Source organism: Jatropha curcas, chromosome 6, assembly GCF_041381405.1.
Source record: "Jatropha curcas cultivar XTBG-Jc1 chromosome 6, XTBG_Jcur_1.0, whole genome shotgun sequence".
NCBI lineage: Eukaryota > Viridiplantae > Streptophyta > Magnoliopsida > Malpighiales > Euphorbiaceae > Jatropha > Jatropha curcas.
The window spans coordinates 7,201,395-7,226,062 of record NC_143156.1 but is presented as its reverse complement, the minus strand read 5'-3'; the positions used below and the strand labels follow the sequence as shown (position 1 = coordinate 7,226,062).

At 29.3% G+C, this 24,668-nt stretch overlaps 4 protein-coding genes and 1 pseudogene across 4 annotated transcripts; 1 reads left to right on the top strand and 4 right to left on the bottom strand.

Annotated features, from left to right (window-relative positions):
• The first annotated feature begins 3,040 nt into the window (after positions 1-3,040).
• LOC105650844 (uncharacterized) lies at positions 3,041-6,818 on the top strand. Its single transcript, XM_012237813.3, has 5 exons — positions 3,041-4,538; positions 4,624-4,786; positions 5,252-5,415; positions 5,497-5,755; positions 6,363-6,818. The coding sequence occupies exons 1-5, from the start codon at positions 3,250-3,252 to the stop codon at positions 6,477-6,479; spliced, it is 1,992 nt and encodes a 663-aa protein (XP_012093203.1). The 5' UTR covers positions 3,041-3,249; the 3' UTR covers positions 6,480-6,818.
• Positions 6,819-7,970: 1,152 nt separating this feature from the next.
• Positions 7,971-12,063, bottom strand: LOC119370298 (F-box protein At3g07870). Its single transcript, XM_089723169.1, is given in 6 exon segments — positions 7,971-8,100; positions 9,089-9,194; positions 9,197-9,481; positions 9,484-10,251; positions 10,254-10,495; positions 11,736-12,063. Coding segments are annotated over 5 exon segments (1,524 nt in total). The 5' UTR covers positions 10,489-10,495; positions 11,736-12,063.
• An 8-nt stretch (positions 12,064-12,071) lies between these two features.
• Positions 12,072-14,235, bottom strand: LOC119370299 (bidirectional sugar transporter SWEET4-like; annotated as a pseudogene).
• Positions 14,236-15,471: 1,236 nt separating this feature from the next.
• Positions 15,472-18,222, bottom strand: LOC105650739 (thioredoxin domain-containing protein 9 homolog). The gene is made up of 4 exons (XM_012237684.4): positions 18,063-18,222; positions 17,651-17,926; positions 16,043-16,201; positions 15,472-15,952 (listed from the first exon to the last, which is right to left on the bottom strand). The coding sequence occupies exons 1-4, from the start codon at positions 18,084-18,086 to the stop codon at positions 15,770-15,772; spliced, it is 642 nt and encodes a 213-aa protein (XP_012093074.1). The 5' UTR covers positions 18,087-18,222; the 3' UTR covers positions 15,472-15,769.
• A 1,668-nt stretch (positions 18,223-19,890) lies between these two features.
• On the bottom strand, positions 19,891-21,901 carry LOC105650740 (snakin-1). Its single transcript, XM_012237685.4, has 2 exons — positions 21,688-21,901; positions 19,891-20,402 (listed from the first exon to the last, which is right to left on the bottom strand). The coding sequence occupies exons 1-2, from the start codon at positions 21,767-21,769 to the stop codon at positions 20,218-20,220; spliced, it is 267 nt and encodes an 88-aa protein (XP_012093075.1). The 5' UTR covers positions 21,770-21,901; the 3' UTR covers positions 19,891-20,217.
• Positions 21,902-24,668: the final 2,767 nt, after the last annotated feature.

Genomic DNA, 24,668 nt, shown 5'->3' with positions numbered 1-24,668 from the left:
ATTATATAAAAAATCAGTTTGCATTTTAAGATCATTAATATTGATAGTTTTTACAAAGAGTTCGTTGCACGTATTTATTTAATTATTATCTAAAATACAATGCATCTAAGTATCTTCATCTTCTTCTTTGTCATCTTTAACTTCTTCTTCTTCTTCTTCTTCTTCTTATTCTTCTTCAGTACCCAAGACTATATGTTCTTCTTCCTCCTCTTCATTTGATGAACCTATGTCAACAAAAGTTCCGTTTTCATCATCCAATCTATCAGTTAAATCTTCAACTACTTGCATTGGTTGCATATCGACTTCAACTCTTGAAATGACTCAAAGTTTGATACTGCAACAGATTGTTTGCTTTCAACTTCTAATACAATTTCTCTAGCCTTGATTTTGCATACCGCCATCCAATCCAATCGATCTCGTTTCAAAGATGGATACGGAACATAATACACCTACGCAGCTTGCATCACCAATACCAATGGTTCATACTTCGTATATCTTCTTCTATGATTAATATCCACAAAGTTATACTTCGGATGAACCTTCATATCAATATTTGGCATACAATCAAACCATTCACATTTGAATAAGATTGTGCGCTTTATTGATAAGGATGGATACTCCAACTCTAAAACCTCCACTAACTTCCCATAAAAAATTATTTGACTCGTCGCTATAGTTTGATTCCTTTATGCAAACCCCTAACAGTATTTTTCTGTTTGTCCCGTAGTCTCAATATGAAACTTGTATCCATTTACAAAGTAACCAGAGTATACATTAGCTAGCGATAGTGGTTCTCTTACTAGATCGCCAATGAATTTGTTATCAATATTACTTTCAGAATTCCTAGCCTGTATGAAATAACAATGACACAAGGTAAGAGTAAGATATTCATTTTTTACTGTGAGTAACTGGAAAGGTACTTACACAACATTTACTGTGAATGTTTAAGAGGTGGTTTTGTGGTGTTGAAAGAGGTGAGGATGAGAATTGAGAGATTTGGATATTCTTAAGGGCAAAATAGAAAATCCATATTTATGTCCAAGTGAAACCCACTCATGCAGCTGAATTGGTTGAGTTGTAGCTCTTTTTTTCCATGTCATATGCCACATATAGTGTCATGTATGTTTCCGATGATTTTTTGTTGAAAACTCACTTCGGTCACTTTTGTGTTACAAATACAAAAGTTTAATCTGTTTTAAGATAAAATTTTAAGATGTGGGACCTTGAAGTGATTACCCCTTAGGTTGAAGTACCGTGGGTGAAAATAAGCCAGAATAAATTAGATTTCAAAAGTTAGCAATTATCTTTATTGTATATATAATAAATATTAAATTGAAAAAAATTAATTAAGTTAGCCAATCAAAATACAAAAAAATTAAGAAAAAATCCAAAATTTTCTTGAAAAAAAAAATAGAATACTGAACAAAGAAAATGTTTTAAACCTTCTCTTTGTTACAGTTTTCATATATATAATATAGATTTGTAAATTGATATGATAGACCCATATTGTTAATCCATAACAAAATTGACTCTGAGTCATAAAAGAATAAGGTATTCATTGTCTATTTAGAAATTTTAATTATTGGCCAAATGCATCAATTCACCCTTGTATTTTACGTTAAAAGAAATTTGTGACACTCTTAAATTGTTATTATTATTGCCAATATAAAAAACCAAAAATATTAAAAACTTTTTTTAAGCATTAAGGAGGGAACTTGAACCTAAATCTATTAATAAGTTATATATACACTTACCACTAAGCTATGCCTTAATATGTTATAAAAATTATTATTACTAATATGAAGAAGTGTCAAATATTACTAAAATTCACAACTTTAAGAACATAATAATGGCATTTGGTTTAATGGTTCATATCAGCAAATAGCTGATAGCGGTTAACTTATTACTATTCGTATTTGGTAAAATTTTAATAGTGGTTGTTGTTAGAACAAAATGACCATTAAAGGTAACTATTTTTATATAGTATGGTGTATAATATGTATATGCATATTTTTTTTAATGAAGGTGAATATATTATTTTTATTTTAGTGTCTTATATGAATAAAAATATTAATTAAAATTTAAAAAAATGTTTAAGAAAAAATCTTATTCTTAAATAACTATAAATAAAATGAGTATAAAAAATATTTACTTGAAAAATTAATATTATTTGCAACTGTTTTTATGAGGTTAATGAAGGTCAAGATAATATAAATACGAATTAATTATAAAATTTACATGAATCAACTGAACTAAATGTCTTCTACATCCATGTAAAATTTGAAATGCCACAAATTTTTTTTACACAAAATGTAAAAGTGAATTTATATATTTGACCGTTTACAACTGTGTTCTCACTAATTATTTGAGGAATTAATTTTTGTTTGTTTCAGATAAATTTTTTCCTTTTATTTATTATTGGAAAATCAACATTTAATGAACAATTTTTTGAAAAGATATTTAATAAACATTTAATATAGTCTAATTATGAATTAAATAAAAATAGCTAAAAAATGACAAAAAAGAATATTTAAAATCTGATTGAGAATTTGATTAGCTAGCATAGAGTCAAAAGAAAATATTTGTTTAGAAGAAAGAATTTCAAACACATACACAAATTCAAAGCTTCCTGAAAGAATAAAATATTCTTTGAGATATTACTGACTTCCTATCATATATTTAGGTTTATTGATAATAAATATGTCATTATGAGAAATTATTTAGTGGGGTTAGTGCTAATTACTTTCTCTCACATACAAGTGTGATTGTATTAGTAAATTTGATATGTTGTTGATTCAATAATTATCGTATAATGCTTTTCTTTTAATTAAATATCTACTGTTATGAGCTATAATAATATTTAATTAATTAATTTGTAACTAATGAAAAAAATTAGAATTATAAATTAATTAAGCTAAAAGTTTTCGCTCAAGAAAAATTAAGCTAAAAATATCTGAAAAGATATTATATAAAATTTGAAGTTTAATTTATACCAAACTCTATTTCTTACTCCTTCAAAAACCCTAGCTAGAATTAAAAGCTGTCAATAAAAGCTGTTCCTCACAAAGTCACAACTACTTTCTCTCTCTGTAATCTTTTTTGAACTCTCACTGAATGATATCAAAGATTAACTCCAACCAAATTGATTTCTCTTGTTCCCGAAATCCTCTTCAATTTTTAAAAACCTTCCATACTTGCTCTTCTACCTGATATCTTTCTTTTCTTTTCTCTGTTATTGTTTTGTTAAGGATGGATAGGCGCAAACATGACGACCTTCAATGGTCTTCTTTCACGGTGGAAAACCCTTCTTTCACGGTGGAAAACCCTTCTTTGGTGGTGGAAAATCCTTCGTTGATGGCGGAAAATCCTTCGTTGATGGTGGAAAATCCTTCTTTCATGGTGGAAAACCCTTCTTTGATGGTGGAAAATCCTTCTTTGATGGTGGAAAACGCTTCTTTGATGGTCGAAAACCCTTCTTTACTGGTGGAAAACCCTTTTCTTTCTCCTTATCTCTCTCAGACCCTAAACCACCACCACCTCAACAACCTTGGCCTTGCTCCAGCGCCTGAGCAAAACAACCACCACCACCCTCAAAACCCTATTTCCTCCCCTCAAAACCCAAATATCCAAAACCTAGTCCGCTTTTACCAAAACCCTCGCAATTCTCAAAACCACCTACTTTTACGGGAGAATCTCCACCACCAGCACCAGCACCACCTTACATATCCAATGGCTATTGGGACTTCTTTAGAATCTGGTTTACACCTAAACCCTAACCCTAGTCTTGCTGAAACCTTGGACTTGGAAAACCAATACCACGAAACCCTCGAAACTGCCTTGAGCCGTATGAACATATCGGCTACTCATTCCTATCCGTCTCCTCACCATCACCATTCTAATTCTTTAATAAATAGAGGATTTTCCAATCAACAACAGCCTCTAAATAGGATGAGAAGCATATCTGCTAATCTTGGTCTGCTCAGGGCCGCAAATTCAACTTCTCTTACTGATCGCCACCGCGCTCTGTTGAACCAATCTTTTTCTAACAATAACAGAATCAATCTGCAGCGTCGAAGCCCATCTTATGATGGGTTTAATTATGATTACTCAACTAGGTCTAATGTTTTTAGGCCTAGTTCTGATTCCGTTTCTGGTTTTGATTCTCAATTTAGGAGGGCTCGGTCTGTTAATGGATTAGAAGAAACAAATTCAAGTCCATTGCTTTCTGCATTGTATAATCGTCAATCAAAGAATCAATATACATTGGATCTTGTAAAAGGGAGAGTGGTTATGGTAGCAAGAGATCAAGAAGGGTGTCGTTTCTTGCAAAAGAAGATTGAAGAGCAAAAGGCTGAGCAAATTGAGATGATTTTCTTGGAAGTGAAAGATCATTTGTGTGATTTAATTGTTGATCAGTTTGCTAATTATCTTATTCAGAAGCTTTTTGGTATATGCAATGAAGAGCAAATGGGTCAACTTTTACTTTCTTTGATAAGAAATGAGCAAAAACTTCTAGACATTTGCATTCATCTATATGGGTATAGCTCATTCATTATCTTATTTATTTATTTTATAATTAATTCTCTTAAATTTTATTTTATTTTTTTGGTGCTGTATTTATAGGACTCGTGCTGTACAAAAAATGATAGAGCATATCAGAACCCCAGAGCAAACATCCACTCTTATATCTTCTTTGAAGAATATTACCGTCTCCTTGTCCAAACATCAGAATGGTCACCATGTAATTCAACAATGCATTAAATGCTTTAGGGTTGATGATACTAAGGTAACGTATTATTCATTCACCTATAGTTTGATAGTACAATTGGCTATTGAACTAAATGTGCAACTTGTTTGAATTAAATAAGTACAATGTGCTGTGTAATTGGAAATACTATTTATACAAAACTACATAGTAATAGACCAGCCAAGCCCATCTAATTTGAGATTCAAAGTACCATTTTATGTTTTTAACTCATTTGAAAAAAAGTCTTTTGTCTAATTAAATGGGGACAATCTTTATCTTTCCCTTTATTGTGTGAACAGCATATTCCAACATGATTAGCAAAAGTTTGATTAGGATAGAGAAAGGTTTAAACTTATTGCACTATTTTTATATGACATTAGTCATTTGGGTCCATTTAGATTAAACATCTCATGCATGTTCATGATATTATAATTTGGGAACACATATAGTACTTTCTCAAATGTGAGGAAAGGAGGGAGTAATAGATTTTTCGTGATGATGCAGTGCCTTCTTGAAGAAATAGCTAAAAGTTGTTTTGATATTGCAATGGATAAAAGTGGGTGTTGTGTACTGCAAAAGTCTGTGAATCAAGCTCAAGGAGAAGTTAAAGAGCGTCTTGTGGCTGAAATAACAAATAATGCGCTAGTCTTGTCAGAGCATCCTTATGGGTTTGTCCTCAAATCTTTCCTATCTAATTTTCAATATTTTCAATAAATTAATTAGCATGTAATTAAATTTGTTTATTTTAGGAATTATGTTGTGCAATTTGTACTTGATATGAACATTCCCCGTGCTGAAGCCAATGTATTGGAGAGGCTTAGAGGGAATTTTGTCACTCTTTCCATGAACAAATATGGAAGCAATGTGGTAGAGAAATGTTTGAAGGAGTGTAATGAGAAGAATGCCTCCGCAATTATTGAGGAGCTTATGCACAGTCCTGACTTCTTGGATGTGCTTCAGGATCCTTTTGGTAACTATGTTGTCCAGTCAGCATTAATAGTTTCTAAGGTATGACTTTCTTTTACTTCTTTTATTTCTTAAATACTCCATTTATCCACATTTAAAATTATTACACAGCTATTAAGAAAGTAATTAATATGATTTTGAGAATATATTAATAATTTTTTTCCAATTTTATCATATTTATTAGGTATAATTTATGTTCATGTTTACATTTATTTCTCTTTTTTATCATTGTTGTAATTAACTAAAAATTTTCATTATATCAAGGCAGGACAATTTAAACATTTTACTGTATATTTAAAAAAAATCAAAATTTTTTAAACATTTTCTTAATTCTTATGAAAAGATGAAATGCTACTATTACTTAATAAAAATTTAAATGTGTTTTGTTGTTAAAAAAAACTATTAAGGTGGAATGGAGGAAGTAATAAATTAATATTCGTTAATTTGACTAAATTAATTTTTAAGAATCATAGAGATAATTATTGCATTTAATATAAATGAAGGTAAATTTTGAAAAACGTTAATTACTTCTTGATAATCTCAAAATGATTTATATTTGTGAAAAAAACTATCTTAAAGCAATTTATATTTATGGACAGCAGCAATTTATTTAATTATACATATTCTTTATTTTGATTCCTTAAATCAGGGAGATCTCCATCATGCACTTGTCAGTTTGATCAATATCTACTATCCATATCTCCATAGCCATCTCCATGGGAAAAAGGTGCTTGCTCGAACTCGAGGAAATAGGAACCGTATATGAGAGAGTGTAGACTGTAGCTTTTGCTACATGTGTTTGTCCCATATTTTGCTATATTAGTATTTTTTGTTGTTCGTTGTCGTCGAGTGTTAAACTATGTCGTTTTGTACGACTTTGGTATGTTTGTAAGTGTTTCATCTAAGTGTTCATTAGCCGTATCGTACGTGTGGTTTAGAAGTTGTAATAAGGGTTGTGCCACATTGTGTCTTTGTGGTATTCCCATTTTGTTGCTTGTTATATATTAGGGCTATAGATATAGTGTGAGAATTTGGGCAGTATAATTATGTTTACTGTTTAAAATTTAATTGCATGCGTCGAGCTTCGACCATGGAGTTTTTGATAGTGTTTTTTTTTTTTTCTTTTTTGTGCTAATTTATTTTTCTTGTTCAATATGGATATTTTTGCTAATATCACACCAAAAATGTGTTTTATAACCAAATTATTTAAAGTGGCTCCTTAGTTAGGTATTGAGTCACAAACTAGTGTTGATTATCTTAGGAAAACAAAAATAATTAAATTGCTATTTCTGAAATTTTATTCAAAGGAATAATCTTAGGAAAACTAATATGTTTCTTTCGATAAAATCTCCCTCTCTGTGTGTGTATTTTGTTGGAGGACTTCAGAATGTTTAAATTATGTAAATTTAATAACAACTTTACATAATTTCTTTACCATTGATTTATTTCACGTCTAAAGATTAAAATTAAATTAATATTTTTTGAGTAGTTTGCATATTCTCTTTCTTATTTTAATGTATTTTTTATTCATATCATATGATGATTAAAAAAATTAATCAAATATATTTTTATCTTGTTTTCTTGTTTTATACACCAAAAAATAGCATCCATGACATGTTATAAAGATCTAATACTTATTTCTAATTTAATTTAAAAATCATTAATCATAAATAAAACTACTACAATATCTCTCTTCTATTATAGTGCAGGGGGAATGGGAATTACAATGCCTTTTAACTCAATGAGGTGATATATAACATGTCGGCAAACCATTGCGTTCATGCATGCATGCATTCAAACAATAATCATGTCAGGCTTATCATGCTCAAATGCTTATGTGTCATTCACACGCCATCCATCATAACATCAATAGCACAACACAATGGAGAAAGTCCATGAATCATGCCCCCAAGTCACTAAGGAGAAACCTCAACCATAAGGTTCGACTATTTAATAAATCACTTGATGAAAATAGATTATTTTTCCAGTCATTGCAGGTAAGTTTCGATCTGCACGAAAGGCATAATAATTTGGGTACTGTCCGTAAATAGACATGTCTGTATTAGGCCCTGTAAGCACATACATAAAACAAGTTGACCACGACTGCACATTAATCTCATAATTCATAATCCTATAAGCAAATCCATATCATCCCAACTTCCATCAACAATCATATTACATTCATCCAAATATATAGCCTATGCATCTTTGTAGCCAATTCCCTTCACAAAAAAAGTTCTTCACGTGACCAACAATATCATTTACGCCACCAGTGCTTATCCCATCTTTCCCTTTCATATGAGCTATCAGAATCAATCTCAAGTTGCCTGATTTCTTTCACCAAAGAAATCGCTCTAGACTCGCCCTGCAGCTTCAACTCAGCACACCTGCATTATTTGTGAGAATCACTTCAACATCAACACAAATCTCCATGACTGTTTAGAGAACACAGCAGGAAAGTAACAGTAACACCTCTATACATATTTGATAGCTTATAGCTCAATAATCATTAGATAATGTTTCACTCCATACAGCTCGCATATTTACAGGTACATTAGCAATTTTAACTAAATGCTGCAAATATCAAAATATCATATAAATTTTTTGATGATTCAGAACCAGAAATCATGACAACTTACTTTAGGTTAAAAGGAACTGTTAAGCCACCAGATTTAAAAAATGTGTGAAAAGTATATAATTACAGCAAGTTCTCCATATCATTGTTACAATAGTGCATTATATGAAACAGGACTCATGAGAAACAAATTACTCATTCGATACAAGACACAGCATGATAAATATTTGTCTTATAGACTATTAGCTTGAATTTTTCACCTAAAGGATGAAAGATTTATTCTAGGATCAAAGAAATAATACAAGTTTTCCAGTTGCTTTCTCTTTCCTCCCTAAATAAATCTTCCATATATGGTGTTAAAAGCTCCACGATCAATTTATAGCTCCTAGATTAAAATGCCACTCGATCAATTGAAGGCTGCTTTTAGTTTAAACTGCCATATATTTCTTTAATATATTCAAAGCAGCAAGCAGATAGTTTAAGATCGACTTAAAACTTTTGTGCACATCATAACAAGGCTAGCTATCAAATATCAGTTTCAAGTAATAATTTCAAAACTATAGAGAAAATAATGAGAAAAATAAATTAGTAGTATTCCTAGCTCATCTTTTTCCATAAAAAGAAAGAAGAAAACTAAATTTCCAAATTCATTGCTATCCTATAAGTAGGCATACATGTTTATATCGCATCGTGGTTAAGAGGATTGGACCCTCTTCATAATATATTGAAGTACATCATGCACAAAATAAAGTACGAGCTATTATTTATATCATGAAGTAACCATAAATTTTGCATTTTACCTTGACGAGATATTGAACACCTTCACATTAGTTCCTACCAGAACATCCTTGAGAGAGATAAAGCTTGGAGTATGAACAATTACTTCATATTTTGATTTGATCCCTGTACCTTAAAATACTTAAATCCCGATCATTTTGGATTGTAATAAATGAGAGCACTCTTGGGATAATGAAACATCAACAATGCTCCATTATTCAGGTACTTCAAAGGTTGATATAAGCCATAAGGCCATCTGTCATCACCATCATTATCGATGGAATGAACTGTAGTCCAAGAACTTTGGATGCCATAATCCTTCATAACCCACACATGAATTGAAATAAATTCAGAACAATCACATATGCAAAGACAAACTCCTAATACTCCCATGTTCACATTATCTCTCTTACCCTCACTAATTAAGGGACGTCGATTAAAGTCTGGCGAAGGTGGTGGAACTGATTGAAAGCACTCATTTTCAATGTTAAATGAAACTCAAAATCTGAGTTGCTACCATCAAGACAAAACCAATGAAAAGCCCCATTCAAATAAGTAGGAAATGCTAGTTTATATATTGAGTTGGGAGCAAAGCCAACATCTCTCCATGATTCTGTACCAAGAGTGTGTACTTCAGCCAACCTATCATGATAGTTCTCAACTCTCAAAGTACTGGAACTAGGATTCCACGCCTGTTTGAAGACTCTTATCACCTTAAATTGGTTAGTCACTGGACTAAAGCCCAAACCACAATCAATAAAATCCTTGATGCCATCATCATCTTCAACCATCTTAGCTGCTGGAAGGTTGATGAACTCACCCGTAACAGGATTGCATATAGCAACAGGGTTATTATCAGATGTTAGAGACAAACAAAGCAAGCCATTGCAAGAATTTACAATCTTATACTTGTGATCCTTTGTCTTCAACCTGAGGCAACGGTTCCTCTTAGCACCATTATCATCAATTTGATCATTGAGCACCAATTGAAGGTTACGCAATGGGAGCTTTAATTTGGTATCAAGTTTGATGTCAGATTTGCAGTCACATCCAGGTTTCCAGTTGATGTAACGGTGCTGACGGGAAATCTTGAGCACAAAATCTTGGTCTTGTTCTAGTTGAACAAGATAAAGGATTCTTGACAGGCTTGTAGAATCTAAGGTTCGAATAATCGGATACACTTCTATTGGGAGAAGTGGAGTTTAGCAAACTCAGGATCTGAGATGATACCTTTCCAAGCTTGGCATACACATTTGCAAGTGGCTATTCTCTTAACAGAGAGTCTAAGAAGAATCTTAACAAGAATGTGCCAAGGAAGATGTGCAAATGAAGGGCCTGACTGTTGGATCTCTGTATGGCTAATTTCCTCTGCTTCATATTTGCCTTTCTGGCTACTTGCTTTTGAAATCTTTCTCCTTTTCATGACTAGTCTGTAGATACAAGCAATTGAATCAAGGTAAGCGGGGAAAAGAAGAAGAAGCACTAGACAGTAGAATACTATAACTTCAGTCTTTCTTGGTCTTCAAAAAAAGTTCCACCTTTATAAATTCTATTCTTATTTGCAATCAAATTATGTGTAACCAACAATTTATTCGTTATACCTAATAGCACTCAAATATTTTATAACTTCTCTTACAATACATGCATGATAGTATTTATTTTTAAATATTTCTCAAATTAAACACATCTAGAAACTTTAGATCATACTTGTATATAACTAATGCTTTTTTAAGATATAGAAAATTTTAAAGTTAATATGATTCATAAATAATTCATTACCGTACGTATATGCTATTGAACAATGAATACTTCCTTGAAAAGTTAACTGATTTTTTTTTACTCCAAGTATCAGTCTTTTATTCATCAACAAATGTGCCTAACATTTACTTTACATAATTCGAGTGTTTAACAGAATAAATCTTTTGACATTTATATTTCCTTCTTGCTAAAATGAATTTAAATAGTATGATTATTATTTTGTATGCCATAATCATCTTTGTCACGAAGTTACATCTACACTTTCAGCTCAACAACCTTATAAAAATAGAATGTCCATTGTACTTACAAACTTCAACCTATGTTCTTAGATAAAACTACCATATAAAGAGTTTCTTTACTTTTACTTGTGCATTTCATTTTTTATTTACAATATGCTTAAAGAATGATAATTTTTCTCCATTTACATATAATATTGCATGGGATAAAAGTGGTTAAGGTACTTTGGCCCTCCCCTATAAGCCAACTTCCTAGATCTGCCATTAGTCTAAGGGACTCATTACGTATCACAGATAGATCAGAACAAATTAAAATACAAAACACAGAACTATATTCAGATTACAAGACATTTGATCTGTAGAAAAGTGTCCAATTTTAGGATTAACGTCAATGAATTAGAGAAAAGCAAATTAAAAACCCTAGAATACTATATACATGATCTTAAAATTAAAGTCTAAAATCCAAGCAAATTAAAATGAAACATCCACAATTCTATGAAACTACAAGGTATTGAAATGATAGGTAACGGAGTAAAAACCCTAAGTTACAGTAATCATAAAAGCCTTAAAAAGTAAAATATGAACGGCCTTAAATAAGTGATTCGTCAAAAATAAAATAAACGAAGAAGAAAAAGAATAAAACTTTCTTTAATTTAGCAGCAACGGAGAGAATTACCTGAAAATAAATGGATAAGTTGACAGACAGAGAAAGTGAAGGACGTTCTGGTTTTGGTAGTTGTTGTAAGAAACATGCAGGCGGAGTTGTTATAGACATCCTCTGCAAAAAACAAAAAAAATCATAAATTTTCTGGTCTTATCTAAAATCCAAGTTACAAATTTCATTCCAAGCACGTTTAATACGTATATAAAATTTAAGTGCAGTGAGAGTTTAATCCTCGTAAATGTAAATAAATATTCAGTTGAAAGCACTTTATTTCATAAGTCTGATTCGATGCGATAAAATCAAAAAAATTTAATTCTTTTCGTCAGCAACAGAGAGAGTGGAAATTGATCAAACAGTTGCATTCTCAATCTGATCATCTTCTTTTGGGGTAGCCTTATAGTAGCAAGCATATATAATTAGATGTATTATTCCCAATAATACCCCAAGACCACTTGAAATCTACAAAGCAATGCAAATATACCAATAGTGTTATTACTCATTCATGTGCTTTTTTTTTTTTTTTTTTCCAATGAGGGTATAAATTAAGTATTTGTTAATTATAATTGAATAAAGAAAAAAATGCTATTCATAAAATAATAAAGAAACTAAGAAATATACCAAAATATAGAGATCGAGTTTATCTATAACAGCATATGGAGCCCGAACGACTGCATTAAGAAAGCTTACCAACGAGAAACAAAACGGCATGTAGTTGACGCTCTTTGTTACAATAAACTTCCTCTGTAATTTAAAACCAAGGTATATATATAAATTGGTAATTATTGTAAAGTAGAAACTACTAAAAATATGGGAAATAAAATTAAAAAAAATCTTGAGTTTAAATTTAAACTCTTTCTTTTTTTGGAAAATCTAAAAATTAAATAGATCTATTAAAAAATCTTGAACATTAAAACCTTTTGTTTTTTTTAAATATAACTTTAATATCTCTTCCAATATCATTGAAGCTCTAAAATTTATCTCAAATCCATATTATTTAACTTTGGTTTATCAATTAATTTTTTAGACAGAAACATTTTTTAATCAATAGTTTGTGTAATAAATATATACCTGAGTAAAGGCATATAAGCAGAGAAAATAACATACCATGATGGTAAATGGTGAAGCATACACAAAATATGACAGCAATTATCCCAACAGTTGTTGATCTTTTTTCATGTCTATCAAAAAGTTTCAATGTGATTGTCGCCAAAATGCCCACAAAAACAATCTCTATAAAAACAAATCAAAGTACCTTAACCTGAAATTGCCAACATCGCACATAAAATAATAATAATAATAATAATAATAAAAATAATAATAATACTTAGGTAATTAAAAATGAATTCCGAGAAATAATTTATCGAAAATATATAAAATTTGAATGAAAAAAAAATCCAATTTTGAGAAGCTTGGGAGTAGGAATGGAAACAGGGCGGGTACCCATGAATTTTGAAAAATTCGTATCTGTATTTGTTTAAAATTTTATTATCCGTATTCATTCCAAATTCATTTAAACATTCATTTAAGTATTCGTATTCAAACTCATTTAAAATTTTGCTACCCATTACCCGTCTCCGTTCCAAACTCGTTAAAGTACCCCTTGATAGGTAGGATATCTGCAAAACTATCCACTCCGAACTTATTTAAATTGCATTTTTACTAATAAATGGGTAGGATTCTTAAGGCAAAACTATTTATTATAGTGAATAACGGATAACAGGTACGAAATTCTTATACTCATACCTTATTTTCATTAAATGGATTTACCAAACCAGTTACCTTAAAATATACGTCTTACTTCTATTCCTACTTGGAATGGTTGAAGTTGAGCATATATACATGCATTTACATAATATTCTTACTTTGGCTTTCCTTTCATCCTTTGTGCATATAAGAGGAAAATGCCAATATAAATGGCTGCCAATGCAAGTCCAACACCATCGATTATAATCACAAGAGTGCAGCCTGGTTTGACCATTGGCGTAGCATAGAAAGTCCATAGCATGCAATTCATTAGGGTTGCTAGATATGGATCTGGCTTGAACTCCCCAACTGTTTTACTTTTCCAAATTTTCACATATGTTGGTCTGCAATTAATTATCAATTTAATTTCAATTCTTTTTTAAATTCTGATCGGATATGAGCAATTTTTTTTTTTTTTTTCATCCTCTTAATTTATTGGTCGACAATATAAAGCGATAATTTTTTTAAATTATTCTATAACTATATGATAGAAGATATATTATATTTGACGTTGGAGAGGTATATAAGAAAAAAGAGATAACGTGAATTTTAAGATGAACAAATGAACTATGTAGAATTTGCAACTATGCAAGTCCACCGACACGATATGGATGAAGATTTCTTTAATTGTTTCTTTTGCTACTTAGAGTCTATCCACTCTATACTTCCTAATTGCCTTAGCTTAATGTAATATTTTATACCCTTTAATTTTTGATATATCATATAATATTTAAATTTACAATTGAACTCCAAGATTCAATGGTACCATAACATTAAAGAATGTTTCTCTTTTAATATCATATTCAACATAATTGGTAAATGTAGCTAAATTGATTTTTTATTCTTAATGGACATATATTAAATTATAATTATTGATCTTTTTTTTTTATATCAATTTGGTTCTTTGATCACTATCCTTGGCCCAAAAATATTCTGAAGATTTCAACACAAGCAAAGAAATCATTCCTCATTTTCTCACCATATTCTCATAAATCTCATAAATGGTTTGGAATATTCAATTCTCATTGTTCTTTGTCGAGATCACTCGACCGTATTTGATGATTAAAGAAAAGCATTACCATGTTCTATGGACCACAATATTCTTTTGATCCATTAATTTTTCAACAAATAAAAAAAATAAATGTTTAGGTATAAGCCACTAAAAAACGAGAAGTTCTATCTATTTATATATAATATGAAGAATAAACATTCGTTTTATTGGGATGTACAATTAGGTCTAAGACTCCGTTTGCTTATGATAAAATGAATTATCTTTAAAAATATTTTTCCAAAAGGCTTATTTTGCGTTCTTTGATTACAAGATTGAAAATTTGTTAACCAAAATTAAAATTTTTAACTCATAGGACCAAAAAAATATTTATAATAATAAAAATTTCATAATTTAAAATTTTTGTTATTAAAAATGAGAAAAAATATATAAAAAAAGGTAAATTATGAAAGTTATCAATGGCTGGTGGTGGCTTTTGATAGTTTACAGTGAACGATGATTAATGATAGTGGCTAACAGTAATTAATAAGTTAAAAATATATGCACTCATAAGGTTACTAATATTAATAATATTAATTGCAGGTCTCGTTATACTTACCAAATCAGGGGTTGTACTTAACAATAAGTTATCACATGAATTAAAATAACATTATGAGCTAAATCAAGAGTTGCCCTCCCCTTTAAATAACATTTACTAAATTAGTAATAATTTTTGTGATAGAAATGATTTCAACTCGAGACCTCCCTCCCTACATTTTCTACAAAAAAATAGAAAGAGTAATCAAACCGCATTTGATAGGCAATTAGGTGCTTTTATTTAATACTTTACTAAAAATATTATAATATATATGTACCAGCAGCACTTTGCCATACCCAGAAGCAAAGTATGAAAACTGCAGACATTTAGACGAGGTTTAGCAGTTCACTTAACAGTTGCAGCCAATTCAGCATTGTAAAAACGACTACTCCATCACCATAAGAGTATCAATCCAAAAATAGGAACGAAGATGATTTCTAAAGCTTCATTGCCCATTACGAAAAAAATCCAACTCATCTAAAACCTGATAGTTGCTTTAATAGTACAATAGCAAATTAGGAATTAATAGCACCTACAAACCATCAACTGATGATAAGATTGATCCCACAATAATAACAGAAGACAAAAATCATATAACATTGCCACCCCAATATAGCAGATGAAACTTCAATACTTTCCAACATCAATGCAACAATCATACCTATTGAATGAAATTATACATATGTAGATAACAACATAGGCTTCGGGAATAAAAGTTTAGTCTGAATCCGATGAGTCGTGGCTTTCACTTTGCCTCACACTCCTCCTAGTTTGTGTGCTAGATTTTGATGTATTTATAGATGATTCACCCTCAAAATAAATGACTTGAGCTTTAGCCAACCTCTCCTCTAATTCCTCCGTGCTAAACTCATCTGTCCCACCGAGCGCATCAAACCCCACCTAAATACATTACACAGTGCATAGCAGCATTCAAACAGTGCAAGAAAAGAGTAAATTCAGACAAAAACAAATCCTTTCAATAAAACATACCACGTAATCATCCACTTTGGCATTCTTTATAAGAGCAAGGGTTGGAAGAACCACAATCTTGAGTCTCTCAGCCAAAAATGGACTTTTCTCAGCATGAATTTTCACAAAACGTGTCTCTATATGTTGCTTTGCCAATATACTCAAGTGCTTGTCCATCACCTGCAAATGAACTGTAAAAATCTTTTTCAAGTAGATATATTTCATTACATTTTCACAAACATGCTTCTTACTGTCGCCAAGGGGAACACTACAATATCTAGAAGTTAGAACTTGAGATTTTTCCATGTTCAATTCTCAATAAGGTTAGGATGGAAGGAGTTTGTAGGATAGGTAGACTTACCTCCCATTTCCGCATGTAACACGAGCAATGGATCAAAACGAAAAAATCCAATGCCTGGAGGAGAAGCAGGAGCAGGAGCACAACAAATGGTGTGTGTCCAAATACGGCTGCCGTCTCCAAGATTTTTTCTTTCAGAACAAAGGACACAACTATTTCCATAGCTAAAGTTGCTTTGCTCACAGTCTCATTGTGAAACATCCGAACTAGAGACGAACAGGCAAAATAGAAGAAGGGAAGGGGTACCCTGACAACTTTCCACTCCAATCTTTACATCTTTAAACTAAAGTCTATCTAGTCAAAGAATTAGTGCTCCACTTGTAGCTTTACGTCTCTCTGATTTCCCTCTTCTCTTTCTTGCCTTCCTTGAAACCACATCATTTTATAATAAATTGAATTCTCTTATCGGGTATTGCAGTTGTAAGGATAAGACTGAAATGGGATGAAGGGATGAAGATTTTGCGAAAAAGGAAGAAAAAGTGTGTAAGTCTTGAGATAAGGGCTGTTGGGATGAAAATAGAATCCATAAAGGTGTCACTAGAAATAGTACCATTTTTGGAATGCAAGTATGTCCTAGTTACACCATCGACTTAATAACAGCATTTCCCAACAATTATATTTTTAACTTCCTCTTTATTCCAAATAGATATTAGCAAAAAATACACAATTTCTCAATTCTCAACTCATTGTTTTTTTTCTTTGATTATCAGTATGAATAAAAGTTTCTACTCAATATAATTGCATTAACTAAGGTATAAGCAAACCAAAATCAATCAATTTATGTACCCTTTGTATAATTGGCTCATAGCCAGTGTAAAGCCCACAAAGAATTACCTTTCAAGGATTTAATGCATCCTTGGTAAAATGTAATTAAATACAATACAACAAAACCACAAATATAAAATCAATTAAAATTTAATAAACAAAATATCTACTAAAAAATCCGTTCCATTCATATGCTTTTATGATCTACCAAACATGCTTTTAGTGTATGTCTCTGCAATGAAGTTGAGCAAAACTGCAATTTAAAAATCAATATGAAATTCATGCCGTATTCCCATTGTAGTCCATTAAGCTTCATTACCATCAACCAGCAATCTATGTTTGGGCAACAAATTTTTAATATTTGAATAAACTTAATTACAGAAAAACGCAATTCCCCAGTAATTTTCTTAGAATTCTATTAAGTTCAAAATAATTATTTAACAAAAAAAAAATCTGAAAAAAATTTAACTACTGTTTTTCAGAAGAAATGGAAATTAGTGATTTACCTTGCAGGGCCAATTCTCGCGATAGAAATGGCAAACGACACGGTCACTGGCTTTGACAATGGAGAAGAAGTCCTTCTCAGAATGGATCTCGGAGTATTCGCCATGGCCTAGGGAGATCCAACGGCTACGCTTCTCCGCCATTTTCTTCATCTGCATAAGCCGCCTCTCTCTCAATGCTTCTATATCGTCAACATCAAGGCGCTCTAGTGCGGCGATCTCTTCATCTAGCTTGTCCTCCACAGCCTTTGCTACTGTAAGTACTTGCTTCTCTATAATCTGCCATAACAAAAATTGAATTCGACAATCTACGGGATAAATTTTATATGCAAATGAATTGATGAGAGTTTAGAGAGAGAGAGAGAGAGAGAGAGAGAGAGAGAGAGAGAGAGACGTATAAGGTGTACTTAATTACCTCTTGAACCTTTGAATTTTCCATTGTTGGAGTAGAGATCTTACTCTTCCTCTCCTTAGCCAATTGTTATGGAAATGAGAACGTACAGACTATGAACTTCTGAGAAAGATTTGATTTGAGGAGGAGAGGAGGGAGATGAGAGAAACGACGCCGGTTTGATTTTGTTTTGTTTTTTGTTGTAGGGTTGTGTTTTGTCTTTTTCCTTTCAAACCAAACCGGTAGTCCAGCACCCAATACTGGTTGATTGTAGCCTTTTGGGTTTGGGCAACAGTAAATTAAAAACGATTTTTGGTAATTATGAATTTATGATTGACATTATCATTTTGGATTTTCATTTTTTTTTATTCATAGAAAGTTAATTTTTATTTTAATTATCAATTAAAAATGTGTTATGTTTTTGTTAGAATTGTTGCTAATTGCTAATACTAGCTTTTAGGCTAAAAAGTTAAGAAATCATTTTGGGATTATATCGTCTAATTTTTTATTTTTATGAATCTAAAATTGATTTTAAAAATAATTTTACATCGCCCGATGCAAAAGTAAAAGGAAATAAAATAAAAATACAAAAATAACACAGAAAAATGAATCAAATGAAATGGCGCGGTGAATTTTTTTTTTTTTTTAAAATATTCTGACAAACCAATCCAATCAAATGGATCAAAAAATAAAATTAATGAATTTAAAAATCATACCCATTAAACAATAGAGTTGCAGTAGTTAATCAGATGTAGTCTAATTAGTCTTTTAAGCTATAGAATTAGCGGGAGATTTCAAGTTAGAGTTCTCCCAACCAATAATTCAAATAGCTAATAATAATCTTTTGAAAAGAATATTTCAAATTTCAATGCAAAAATATAATAAAGTTTATTTTTTTTATTAACATGTTATGCAGAAAATACAATAATTCACAATATCATTTTACATGGATCATAATGAATTCCAACATACAAAAACAATAAACCACCTCACTATTTAGTCAAATTGCTAAAGGTGAATGGGATTCTTATTACCTTTGTATGGTGGTCTTGAGTTTTAATTAGATTATTTTATCTCTAAATAGAATATTTTAATTTTTTATATTTATATTTCAAATTTATATAGATTTATTATGATGTACTCAATTTATATTCATTATTAATAAATTGTTAAGTTTTAAAAAAATCTTTTCTTTTTTTAAAAAAGGTTAGCAAACAAAAAATAAAAAGCGAGGAGGCACCAATCAACGGGTATTGTCAAGGTAATTATACACAATGAAAGAAGCCAAAATCTTTTCATAGAGGTGAAAATATATTTATCATTTCATATTATAAATAAATAAAAATTTTGATTTAAAAGAGCGTCTAGAGATAGTGTAATTAAATAAATAAATATATTACATGTGATGAAAATTTTTTTAATGAAAATAATATAAACAACAACAAAATAATAGAAATTTTATTAGTATATATAATGACTTTCAATACAAAATAAATAATTTTCTAAAAACTTACATATTAGAAATTACAATGAAAAATAACTATTAGTATTTAAAATTTTAAATATATTATTGTAATTTTAAAATTCAGTCAATTGAATTTCTTGTTATTCTCTAAAAGCTATTAAAGTAGAATCATAAATTACAATATTAAATCCATCTTTTTGAATAGATTAATTATCATATGTGTTTATTCAATGAATTTAGAATTCTAAAGTTTTTTTAGGCTGTTAAGTTTTAACTAAATAACCAATAATAAACAATTAAAATATGAATTTACAATACTATTATATATATTATAATATTCACATGAATTTTATATATTCATAAAATGAATCAAATTCAAAACTAAAATTTCAAAAAGAATATACAAGCCATTCAATAGCAATAAAAAAATAATTTATGAAAATCTTGTACATCATGAATACCAAGCACCTTAGAAAATTTTACGAAGGACCGGAGGGGCGGTGGCTCCCAACACCTGACTCCGTCGCTGATCATACAGAAATCCAAATCCACTTATCTCCCCATAACACAAACACATGATCAATTGATCAATAACGAATCTAGTAACTCATTATTATGATGTACTCCAAAATAAACACACATACACACATACAATAGAAGTATTTATTTCCCTTAATTATAAAGCTTAAAAAAATTAAAACACGATGAATGATTTTAAGGGCACTTGGGTTTTCCCTTTGAGTTCTTCCTGTCTCTGTAGCAAGGGCACTCATGCTTGTTCCCATAAGTACCTGAAGGCACACACTTGCACTCTGTACAGCATATATTACAGTATTTTATGCATCTATCCTTCACTGATGCTTTAGCACATCTTGCCTTGCATTTATTGGCACAGAAAACTACACATTCATCAAAAATAAAAAAAAAATAAAAAATTAGGCTATTAATAATATTTTCAAATCAATTTATTATGTCAATCATAACTAAATAGGAAAAAAAAGATAAATTTTTTCTTAAATTATAGTCAAATTGATACATAAAGACCTCGATTTTCAAAAACTAACTATGAGATTTTTAATTTATGATTTCATTAATATATTTGGGTCTTTCGTCCAAAATAGCCTATTATAACTATCAATTGATTGAAAAATTAATCCCTAAATTATGATCATATTAACTATGAGATTCTTAATTTATGATTTCTATTAATATTTTGATTATTTTTCTATGATTACGGTTAATACTTTGGTACATCTATTGTGAACGGAAGGATCGAAATGTTAAAAACATATAAGTTATGAACTTCATATTTAGTTTTTGAAAATAGAGATTATCATATGTTAATTTGACTATAACTCAAAAGATCAATTTATTATTTTCCAACCAAATATTCTTTGTAGACAAGTCAAATCATTAGTGAATTGAAAAATTATTTTTTTATAGTATTAACTTATAAAAAATAATTTTTCAATTCAATTTAATGTTCAACATACATATTAAAAATCAAAAAAAAAATCAACATATTAAAAAAAATTCATCTCTCATTTTGTACTTTAGATCCGCCTCAAATCAAATTGATCCATTTCGCGGGTATATATATATATATATATATATATATATATATATATATATATATATATATATATATATATATATATATATATATATATATATATATATATATATTCAATAAAATAGAAAGTAAACCTATTTTTCTATGTGGATAATTTAAAATTTTTAGTATAAAATCATAAAATTTTCCTTGCAGTTTACCCCTTAATATTTTTATATAATTAATTTTGAAAATTATTATAATATATGTTATTTGGAAATACAATCTTACTCTTTTCAACAGTGCATAAAAAAAGCGAAAATAAACTCTATATGTAAAGAAGCTTAGTAATTATCATTTAAAAAAAAAAAAAAACCAAAATGTGTATATATTGTAGATAACACAAGAACCTTTTGAAAAATTCACATGATTAGCTTAGATTTATTTCTTAACCAAAAGATTAATTATCACTTATCAATAAGATAAGCCTATAAAGTAATATTACGAACAATCAATTAAATCCAGTAATCTATACATTATGAACTAATAAACAAATCAAACAAGCAAAACCCAAGATAGGAACTTCAACTTGATCAATAAAAAGAAAGAAAGAAAGAATTAGCTGCTCTTACGGGGCTTAGCCATAACAGGTTCCAACAAGGAAGAGCTCAAAAGAAGTGAGCAAAGAAGCAAAGTAGCAAACAAGAGCCTCATCTTAACTGCAAAAGTATTAGTGATATATGAACTCAATAAGGAATGGTGTTTGATAGGTATGTAGTGAAGTAGTGAAGAGAGGAGAGAAAGCTCAAGTGGAAATATATACTAAGGAAGCAGTGAGTGAATAGTGAAGAAGGTGCAATTGTCGCTGTATATGGAGGTAGCAATAACCAAGACAAAGATAGTAGTGGTAACAAAATCAATTAATGAGCAATAAATAGGGAACAGCTGGAGCTTAATTATGAGAGTGCGGTGAGGTCTGGCCCTCCGTCCACGCGGTTTCTGCAGAGTATGAGTTGTGAGGATCGAGTACCTTCCTTACCTTTTCTTTGTCCTTTTCTGCCTGCATCTTATAATGGCGGAGCCTTATCAGTTAAATTTTTTTATGCTCTGATTCGTTTCAGTAGTTTTTATGCTTACCTGCGAAAGGAATTCATCTTCTCAGTCTGCTTTTGGTTATTTGGATTGAGAAGACTTTTTGGTTATTGGCTTGAATTTATATGATAAAATGTACACGTTCATGGATTTATTAGATTCTTCGTTCGATTGAGGAAAAATATACTACAAATCCGTCATGGTTTTAGAAAAGAGAAAAACCTGTCAGCTTAGAAGTTCAAAATGGTATATTTTTCCGGAAGTACACTTTCAAATAAATTATTTCTGGGTAAGTATAATATGAACGTGTTTGATATGTAAATAACTACAAATTACAATAATATTTATAATATAAATTTAAAAAATATATAGATAATAGTATAAATTGATAAATTTATTACATTTAATTAGAGAAGTGCAACTTCCCTAGCTATCTTTAAGGAACTTACTTCTCTCGTAGGAATAAATATTAATGAATGAATGAATAAATAATGTTCAACATATCTTTTTTTTATCATATTGATTGTATTTAATTTTAAACTTTAAAGACATAATTTACTTGGACTTTGTTTGTACAAAAAATTGGTTAAAAAGCAATTTTAATACAATTGAGTTGCAAGAAATCTTGGATGATGTTCAGAAATTTGAAGAAATTGTATAATATGATTAGATATGGTTCATTAATTTATTTTAATTGTAATTTTATATATGACTAGTATTTTTATGACGTGTGTTGCATGTTGATTATACTCGTTATTCGTACTCATTTAATTTTTTTTATGTTATTGCTCACTTTTACTTGTAATTTATACTCATTTTTATTTTTTAATACTATTAAATGTCTTATATTATTTAGATTTTTATAATATTAAAATAAAATTTCGTATTATTTCAAAAAAATAAAATTTCAAAATGAGATTAATGTGAATATAAAGAATATGATATAAAAATATACTTTTTTTTTTTATTTTTGTTATCTCTCTCCTAAATAAAATCTTATAATTTTTATCTTATATTATTTAGATTTTTATAATGTTAAAATAAAATTTTATATGAGATTAATATGAATACAAAGAATATCATAAAAAATATACTTTTTTTTTTTTTTTGTCCCTCTCTTGAATAAAATATCTATACATATATAAAATCCTCAAGCAAAAAATAATCTTCATAAAGTTGATTTGACACTCTCTTCTTCTAGCTTTTTTTATATATATATATATATAAATTTTCTAATTTTTTAATTGCTTTTTAGTATTTCTTTTTTCTTTTACAATTTAATCTAATTTAATATTTAGAATGCAGATAAAAAAAAGTAATTTAAATTCTTATTCAATTTTGAAATCTAATCTTATCTATTTATATCTATACATATAATTCTTAGAGATTTATAACTATTGCCTTCAATTATGGGCAGTCTCAATAACAATGAAGAGGTTAGTTCAAAGCCATATACCAATAAAATTCTTTACAACGGTGCATCTACTTTTGTAAATAGGAAACTGCAGCAAACTCTTTAGTTAAAATTGTTATGTGGTATTTGTTTGTTAATTTTTATTCATGATATTGATGAGACCGAGTAACGTTCGCAGGTCAAAGCAAGACTCCTCCAAATCTATGATGTCGGTTGTTTGCTTTAATTTACGTTCAAAAATTGACAGAGCAATAAAGTGAAGTATTTACCACGTATGTTTAATTATACATTGATTTTAAGAAATTCAGTTATTACTATTTAAATAAGTTTGATATTGAGGATAATGAAATTATAATCATTATTTGTTCTTTTTGCAGTTGATGTACCAAATCTTGTTATGGTAGCGATTATAGATGATGAGGTAAGGGTTTTTCAAATATAAGCTGGAACCACTTGAGCGTCCGCTGCTACGACAAAATGAATTAAGTTGACGGGTAAAGAGAGATCAAAATCATATCCACTAGGTTTTTTTTGTTAAGGCTACTTATTTAAAAATAGTCAAGGAAAGCAATACATAATTAAATTTCGATTTTTTTATAATACTATAAAATTATATTATATATATACATAATTTTTACTTCTTCATTTAATATAATTATTGTTGAAATTAAAACAAAATGTAATAATTATAGGAGATTTAGGATGATACTTATATAATCGGTTGAAGTAAAACATCAGAGATTTAAACATTAAATTCATTTATTATTATTAAAATTGTAAATTTTGTTTTATCTTCTAGTAAATTATAAAATAATATGTATTAAATATAAATTATAAATTATAAAGTACAGTATATAGAAACAAAACAATCCGCACCATGCCTGGCGCCTTCTCCTAGTTTTATATTATATTAAAAATAAAATTAAATATTTAAAAAATAATTTTAGAAAATAAAATATAAAATTTTTTAAATGTCTCATTACTATAATATTTATTCATTACAAATACATTTAAAAAAAGATAAAGCTTTTAATTATCTATATGTATTTATCTAAAAAATAATTTCAATAAATAATATCCAATCAGTTAATAAAATATAATTTTTTT

Coding starts and splice junctions, on each gene's coding strand:
- LOC105650844 (XM_012237813.3), top strand. CDS start 3,250: ATGGATAGGCGCAAACATGACGACCTTCAATGGTCTTCTTTCACGGTG. Junction 4,539..4,623: donor ATTTGCATTCATCTATATGG/GTATAGCTCATT, acceptor CTGTATTTATAG/GACTCGTGCTGTACAAAAAA. Junction 4,787..5,251: donor TTAGGGTTGATGATACTAAG/GTAACGTATTAT, acceptor GTGATGATGCAG/TGCCTTCTTGAAGAAATAGC.
- LOC105650739 (XM_012237684.4), bottom strand. CDS start 18,086: ATGGAAAATTCAAAGGTTCAAGAG. Junction 16,202..17,650: donor GCGAGAATTGGCCCTGCAAG/GTAAATCACTAA, acceptor GTTCATTTGCAG/GTGATGGACAAGCACTTGAG. Junction 15,953..16,042: donor CCAAAGTGGATGATTACGTG/GTATGTTTTATT, acceptor TAATGTATTTAG/GTGGGGTTTGATGCGCTCGG.
- LOC105650740 (XM_012237685.4), bottom strand. CDS start 21,769: ATGAGGCTCTTGTTTGCTACTTTGCTTCTTTGCTCACTTCTTTTGAGC. Junction 20,403..21,687: donor ACCTGTTATGGCTAAGCCCC/GTAAGAGCAGCT, acceptor ATGAATGTGTAG/TTTTCTGTGCCAATAAATGC.